General features: G+C 64.4%; 1 protein-coding gene across 1 annotated transcript; it reads right to left on the reverse strand.

Annotated features, from left to right (window-relative positions):
- Nucleotides 1-222: 222 nt before the first annotated feature.
- On the reverse strand, nucleotides 223-4,302 carry LOC138652195 (mucin-2-like). Its single transcript, XM_069742964.1, has one exon. The coding sequence runs from the start codon at nucleotides 4,300-4,302 to the stop codon at nucleotides 223-225; it is 4,080 nt and encodes a 1,359-aa protein (XP_069599065.1).
- Between the last annotated feature and the right edge of the window lie 3,186 nt (nucleotides 4,303-7,488).

Here is a 7,488-nt window from a genome sequence, read left to right on the forward strand (position 1 = left end):
GTGCAGACTTTGCTGCCCATTTATGTGCCAGTGTTATAATTTTTGTAGCTGTTTTTAAGTGTATTCACATCAGGGCTCCTCACTGCATTCTGTGTTATTATTGTGATTATTATTTTTGTTGTTAAACCTATAAAAAGCAGAAAAAATTGCTGAGTAAGAAACTGACGAGTAAGAAACCAACTCCAGCTCCGTGCACAAGTGCACAGCGTTACACCGCAGCGTTTACTGATCGTCCGAGCGTTCCCGAGATTTACAACTAAAAAAAAAGACAGCAGAAGGGGCCTCGGTGTGAGAAGGCTGTGTGTGTGAGGGTCTCGGTGTGAGGGGGGGGGGGTCTCGGTGTGAGAAGGCTGTGTGTGAGGGGGTCTCGGTGTGAGGGGGTCTCGGTGTGAGAAGGCTCTGTGTGGGAGGGGGTCTCGGTGTGGGGGGGTCTCGGTGTGAGGGGGGGTCTCGGTGTGAGGAGGGGGTCTCGGTGTGAGGGGGGGTCTTGGTGTGAGAAGGCTGTGTGTGTGAGGTGGGGTCTCGGTGTGAGGGGGGGTCTCGGTGTGAGGAGGGGGCCTCGGTGTCGGAGGGGGTCTTGGTGTGAGGGGGGTCTCGGTGTGGGAGGGGGTCTCGGTGGGAGGAGGGGGTCTCGGTGTGGGAGGGGGGTCTCGGTGTGAGGAGGGGGTCTCGGTGTGAGGGGGGTCTCGGTGTGAGAAGGCTGTGTGTGAGGGGGTCTCGGTGTGGGTGGGGGTCTCGGTGTGAGGGGGTCTCGGTGTGAGGAGGGGGTCTCGGTGTGAGAAGGCTCTGTGTGTGAGGGGGTCTCGGTGTGAGGAGGGGGTCTCGGTGTGAGGGGGGGTCTCGGTGTGAGGGGGTCTCGGTGTGAGGGGGGGTCTCGGTGTGAAGGGGTCTCGGTGTGAGGGGGCTCTGTGTGTGAGGGGGGTCTCGGTGTGAGGGGAGTCTCGGTGTGAGGGGGGTCTCGGTGTGAGGGGGGTCTCGGTGTGAGGGGGGGGTCTCGGTGTGGGAGGGGGTCTTGGTGTAAGGGGGTCTCGGTGTAAGGGGGTCTCGGTGTGAGAAGGCTCTGTGTGTGAGGGGGTCTCGGTGTGAGGGGAGTCTCGGTGTGAGGAGGGTGTGTGTGAGGGGGGGTCTCGGTGTGTGGGGAGTCTCGGTGTGAGGGGAGTCTCGGTGTGAGGAGGGTGTGTGTGAGGGGGGGTCTCGGTGTGTGAGGGGAGTCTCGGTGTGTGAGGGGGGTCTCGGTGTGAGGAGGGTCTGTGTGTGAGGGGGGGGGTCTCGGTGTGTGAGGGGAGTCTCGGTGTGGGGAGTCTCGGTGTGGGAGGGGGTCTTGGTGTAAGGGGGTCTCGTATGAGAAGGCTCTGTGTGAGGGGGTCTCGGTGTGAGGGGGGTCTCGGTGTGAGGAGGGTCTGTGTGTGAGGGGGGTCTCGGTGTGTGAGGGGAGTCTCGGTGTGAGGGGGGGTCTCGGTGTGTGAGGGGGGTCTCGGTGTGAGGAGGGTCTGTGTGTGAGGGGGGGTCTCGGTGTGTGAGGGGAGTCTCGGTGTGAGGGGGGATCTCGGTGTGGGAGGGGGTCTCGTGTGAGAAGGCTCTGTGTGTGAGGGGGGTCTCGGTGTGTGAGGGGGGTCTCGGTGTGTGAGGGGGGTCTCGGTGTGAGGGGGGTCTCGGTGTGAGGGGGGTCTCGGTGTGAGGGGGGTCTCGGTGTGAGGAGGGGGTCTTGGTGTAAGGGGGTCTCGGTGTGAGAAGGCTCTGTGTGTGAGGGGGTCTCGGTGTGAGGGGAGTCTTGGTGTGAGGAGGGTGTGTGTGAGGGGGGGGTCTCGGTGTGTGGGGAGTCTCGGTGTGAGGAGGGTGTGTGTGAGGGGGGGTCTCGGTGTGTGAGGGGAGTCTCGGTGTGTGAGGGGGGTCTCGGTGTGAGGAGGGTCTGTGTGTGAGGAGGGGGGGTCTCGGTGTGAGGGGAGTCTCGGTGTGAGGGGAGGGTCTCGGTGTGAGGGGGGTCTCGGTGTGAGGGGGGTCTCGGTGTGAGGAGGGGGTCTCGGTGTGGGAGGGGGTCTTGGTGTAAGGGGGTCTCGGTGTGAGAAGGCTCTGTGTGTGAGGGGGTCTCGGTGTGAGGGGAGTCTCGGTGTGAGGAGGGTGTGTGTGAGGGGGGTCTCGGTGTGTGGGGAGTCTCGGTGTGAGGGGAGTCTCGGTGTGAGGAGGGTGTGTGTGAGGGGGGTCTCGGTGTGTGAGGGGAGTCTCGGTGTGTGAGGGGGGTCTCGGTGTGAGGAGGGTCTGTGTGTGAGGAGGGGGTCTCGGTGTGTGAGGGGAGTCTCGGTGTGGGGAGTCTCGGTGTGGGAGGGGGTCTTGGTGTAAGGGGGTCTCGTGTGAGAAGGCTCTGTGTGAGGGGGTCTCGGTGTGAGGAGGGTCTGTGTGTGAGGGGGGTCTCGGTGTGTGAGGGGAGTCTCGGTGTGAGGGGGGGTCTCGGTGTGTGAGGGGGGTCTCGGTGTGAGGAGGGTCTGTGTGTGAGGGGGGGTCTCGGTGTGTGAGGGGAGTCTCGGTGTGAGGGGGGATCTCGGTGTGGGAGGGGGTCTCGTGTGAGAAGGCTCTGTGTGTGAGGGGGGTCTCGGTGTGTGAGGGGGGTCTCGGTGTGAGGGGGGTCTCGGTGTGAGGGGGGTCTCGGTGTGAGGGGGGTCTCGGTGTGAGGAGGGGGTCTCGGTGTGGCAGGGGGTCTTGGTGTAAGGGGGTCTCGGTGTGAGAAGGCTCTGTGTGTGAGGGGGTCTCGGTGTGAGGGGAGTCTTGGTGTGAGGAGGGTGTGTGTGAGGGGGGTCTCGGTGTGTGGGGAGTCTCGGTGTGAGGAGGGTGTGTGTGAGGGGGGGTCTCGGTGTGTGAGGGGAGTCTCGGTGTGTGAGGGGGGTCTCGGTGTGAGGAGGGTCTGTGTGTGAGGAGGGGGGGTCTCGGTGTGTGAGGGGAGTCTCGGTGTGGGGAGTCTCGGTGTGAGGAGGGGGTCTCGGTGTGGGAGGGGGTCTTGGTGTAAGGGGGTCTCGTGTGAGAAGGCTCTGTGTGAGGGGGTCTCGGTGTGAGGGCGGTCTCGGTGTGAGGAGGGTCTGTGTGTGAGGGGGGTCTCGGTGTGTGAGGGGAGTCTCGGTGTGAGGGGGGGTCTCGGTGTGTGAGGGGGGTCTCGGTGTGAGGAGGGTCTGTGTGTGAGGGGGGGTCTCGGTGTGTGAGGGGAGTCTCGGTGTGAGGGGGGATCTCGGTGTGGGAGGGGGTCTCGTGTGAGAAGGCTCTGTGTGTGAGGGGGGTCTCGGTGTGAGGGGGGTCTCGGTGTGAGGAGGGGGTCTCGGTGTGGGAGGGGGTCTCGGTGTGAGGAGGGTCTGTGTGTGAGGGGAGGTCTCGGTGTCTGAGGGGAGTCTCGGTGTGAGGGGAGTCTCGGTGTGAGGGGGTCTCGGTGTGAGGGGGTCTCGGTGTGAGGAGGGGGTCTCGGTGCGGGAGGGAGTCTCGTGTGAGAGGGAGTCTCGTGTGAGAAGGCTCTGTGTGTGAGGGGGTCTCGGTGTGAGGGGGGTCTCGGTGTGAGGGGAGTCTCGGTGTGAGGAGGGTCTGTGTGTGAGGGGGGGTCTCGGTGTGTGAGGGGAGTCTCGGTGTGAGGGGGGTCTCGGTGTGAGGGGAGTCTCGGTGTGAGGAGGGTCTGTGTGTGAAGGGGGGTCTCGGTGTGTGAGGGGAGTCTCGGTCTGTGAGGGGGGTCTCGGTGTGAGGGGAGTCTCGGTGTGAGGAGGGGGTCTCGGTGTGGGAGGGGGTCTCGGTGTGAGGAGGGTCTGTGTGTGAGGGGGGGTCTCGGTGTGTGAGGGGAGTCTCGGTGTGATGGGAGTCTCGGTGTGGGAGGGGGTCTGTGTGTGAGGGGAGTCTCGGTGTGAGGAGGGTCTGTGTGTGAGGGGGGTCTCGGTGTGTGAGGGGAGTCTCGGTGTGAGGGGGGGTCTCGGTGTGAGGGGAGTCTCGGTGTGTGAGGGGGGTCTCGGTGTGAGGAGGGTCTGTGTGTGAGGGGGGGTCTCGGTGTGTGAGGGGAGTCTCGGTGTGAGGGGGGGGTCTCGGTGTGTGAGGGGGGTCTCGGTGTGTGAGGGGGGTCTCGGTGTGAGGAGGGTCTGTGTGTGAGGGGGGTCTCGGTGTGTGAGGGGAGTCTCGGTGTGAGGGGGGGTCTCGGTGTGTGAGGGGAGCCTCGGTGTGTGAGGGGGGTCTTGGTGTGAGGAGGGTCTGTGTGTGAGGGGGGTCTCGGTGTGTGAGGGGAGTCTCGGTGTGGGGGGGGTTTTCGGTGTGTGAGGGGAGTCTCGGTGTGGGAGGGGGTCTCATGTGAGAAGGCTCTGTGTGTGAGGGGGTCTCGGTGTGAGGGGGGTCTCGGTGTGAGGGGGTCTCGGTGTGAGGAGGGTCTGTGTGTGAGGGGGGGTCTCGGTGTGAGGGGAGTCTCGGTGTGTGAGGGGAGTCTCGGTGTGAGGAGGGTCTGTGTGTGAGGGGGGGTCTCGGTGTGAGGGGAGTCTCGGTGTGTGAGGGGAGTCTCGGTGTGAGGAGGGTCTGTGTGTGAGGGGGGGTCTCGGTGTGTGAGGGGAGTCTCGGTGTGTGAGGGGGGTCTCGGTGTGAGGGGGGTCTCGGTGTGAGGGGGGTCTCGGTGTGTGAGGGGAGTCTCAGTGTGAGGAGGGTCTGTGTGTGAGGGGGGGTCTCGGTGTGTGAGGAGGGTCTCGGTGTGTGAGGAGGGTCTCGGTGTGAGGGGAGTTTCGGTGTGAGGAGGGTCTGTGTGTGAGGGGGGGGTCTCGGTGTGTGAGGGGAGTCTCGGTGTGTGAGGGGAGTCTCGGTGTGAGGAGGGTCTGTGTGTGAGGGGGGGTCTCGGTGTGTGAGGAGGGTCTCGGTGTGTGGAGGGTCTGTGTGTGAAGGGGTCTCGGTGTGAGGAGGGTCTCGGTGTGAAGGGGTCTCGGTGTGAGGAGGGGGTCTCGGTGTGAGGAGGGGGGGGTCTCGGTGTGAGGAGGGTCTGTGTGTGAGGAGGGTCTGTGTGTGGGGGGGGTCTCGGTGTGTGAGGAGGGTCTGTGTGTGAGGAGGGTCTGTGTGTGAGGGGGGTCTCGGTGTGTGAGGAGGGTCTGTGTGTGAGGGGGGTCTCGGTGTGTGGAGGGTCTCGGTGTGTGAGGAGGGTCTCGGTGTGAGGAGGGTCTGTGTGTGAAGGGGTCTCGGTGTGAGGAGGGGGTCTCGGTGTGTGAGGAGGGTCTCGGTGTGTGAGGGGGGGTCTCGGTGTGAGGAGGGTCTGTGTGTGAGGAGGGTCTGTGTGTGAGGGGGGGTCTCGGTGTGTGAGGGGGGGTCTCGGTGTGAGGAGGGTCTGTGTGTGAGGAGGGTCTGTGTGTGAGGGGGGGTCTCGGTGTGTGAGGGGGGGTCTCGGTGTGAGGAGGGTCTGTGTGTGAGGAGGGTCTGTGTGTGAGTGGGGGTCTCGGTGTGAGGAGGGTCTGTGTGTGAGGGGGGGTCTCGGTGTGTGAGGGGGGGTCTCGGTGTGAGGAGGGTCTGTGTGTGAGGAGGGTCTCGGTGTGAGGAGGGTCTCGGTGTGAGGTGGGGGTTCTCGGTGTGAGGTGGGGGTTCTCGGTGTGAGGAGGGTCTCGGTGTGAGGAGGGGGTCTCGGTGTGTGAGGAGGGTCTGTGTGTGAGGAGGGTCTCGGTGTGAGGTGGGGGTTCTCGGTGTGAGGAGGGTCTCGGTGTGAGGAGGGGGTCTCGGTGTGAGGAGGGTCTGTGTGTGAGGAGGGTCTGTGTGTGAGGAGGGTCTCGGTGTGAGGTGGGGGTTCTCGGTGTGAGGAGGGTCTCGGTGTGAGGAGGGTGTCTCGGTGTGAGGAGGGTCTGTGTGTGAGGAGGGTCTGTGTGTGAGGGGGGGGGGTCTCGGTGTGTGAGGGGAGTCTCGGTGTGAGGAGGGTCTGTGTGTGAGGGGGGGTCTCGGTGTGTGAGGGGGGGTCTCGGTGTGAGGAGGGTCTGTGTGAGGAGGGTCTGTGTGTGAGGGGGGGTCTCGGTGTGAGGAGGGTCTGTGTGTGAGGGGGGGGTCTCGGTGTGTGAGGGGGGGTCTCGGTGTGAGGAGGGTCTGTGTGTGAGGAGGGTCTGTGTGTGAGGAGGGTCTCGGTGTGAGGAGGGTCTCGGTGTGAGGTGGGGGTTCTCGGTGTGAGGAGGGTCTCGGTGTGAGGGGGTTCTCGGTGTGTGAGGAGGGTCTGTGTGTGAAGGGGGGGTCTCGGTGTGTGAGGGGGTCTGTGTGTGAAGGGGGGGGTCTCGGTGTGAGGAGGGTCTGTGTGTGAGGAGGGTCTGTGTGTGAGGGGGGGTCTCGGTGTGTGAGGGGGGGTCTGTGTGTGAGGAGGGTCTGTGTGTGAGGGGGGGTCTCGGTGTGTGAGGGGGGGTCTCGGTGTGAGGAGGGTCTGTGTGTGAGGAGGGTCTGTGTGTGAGGGGGGGTCTCGGTGTGAGGAGGGTCTGTGTGTGAGGAGGGTCTCGGTGTGTGAGGGGGGGTCTCGGTGTGAGGAGGGTCTCGGTGTGAGGTGGGGGTTCTCGGTGTGAGGAGGGTCTCGGTGTGAGGAGGGGGTCTCGGTGTGTGAGGAGGGTCTGTGTGTGAGGGGGGGTCTCGGTGTGTGAGGGGGGGTCTCGGTGTGAGGAGGGTCTGTGTGTGAGGAGGGTCTGTGTGTGTGGGGGGTCTCGGTGTGTGAGGAGGGTCTGTGTGTGAGGAGGGTCTGTGTGTGAGGGGGGTCTCGGTGTGTGGAGGGTCTCGGTGTGAGGAGGGTCTGTGTGTGAAGGGGTCTCGGTGTGAGGAGGGGGTCTCGGTGTGTGAGGAGGGTCTCGGTGTGTGAGGGGGGGTCTCGGTGTGAGGAGGGTCTGTGTGTGAGGAGGGTCTGTGTGTGAGGGGGGGGGTCTCGGTGTGTGAGGGGGGGTCTGTGTGTGAGGAGGGTCTGTGTGTGAGGAGGGTCTGTGTGTGAGGGGGGGGTCTCGGTGTGTGAGGGGGGGTCTCGGTGTGAGGAGGGTCTGTGTGTGAGGGGGGGTCTCGGTGTGAGGAGGGTCTGTGTGTGAGGGGGGGTCTCGGTGTGTGAGGTGGGGTCTCGGTGTGAGGAGGGTCTGTGTGTGAGGAGGGTCTCGGTGTGAGGAGGGTCTCGGTGTGAGGTGGGGGTTCTCGGTGTGAGGTGGGGGTTCTCGGTGTGAGGAGGGTCTCGGTGTGAGGAGGGGGTCTCGGTGTGTGAGGAGGGTCTGTGTGTGAGGAGGGTCTCGGTGTGAGGTGGGGGTTCTCGGTGTGAGGAGGGTCTCGGTGTGAGGAGGGGGTCTCGGTGTGAGGAGGGTCTGTGTGTGAGGAGGGTCTGTGTGTGAGGAGGGTCTCGGTGTGAGGTGGGGGTTCTCGGTGTGAGGAGGGTCTCGGTGTGAGGAGGGTGTCTCGGTGTGAGGAGGGTCTGTGTGTGAGGAGGGTCTGTGTGTGAGGGGGGGGTCTCGGTGTGTGAGGGGAGTCTCGGTGTGAGGAGGGTCTGTGTGTGAGGGGGGGTCTCGGTGTGTG

This window comes from Ranitomeya imitator, chromosome 10 (genome assembly GCF_032444005.1).
Source record: "Ranitomeya imitator isolate aRanImi1 chromosome 10, aRanImi1.pri, whole genome shotgun sequence".
In the NCBI taxonomy this organism is placed as follows: Eukaryota; Metazoa; Chordata; class Amphibia; order Anura; family Dendrobatidae; genus Ranitomeya; species Ranitomeya imitator.

What these genes read in the sequence shown, in the direction of transcription:
- LOC138652195 (XM_069742964.1), bottom strand. Translation starts at nt 4,302, where the DNA reads ATGAGACCCCCTCCCACACCGAGACTCCCCTCACACACCGAAAACCCC.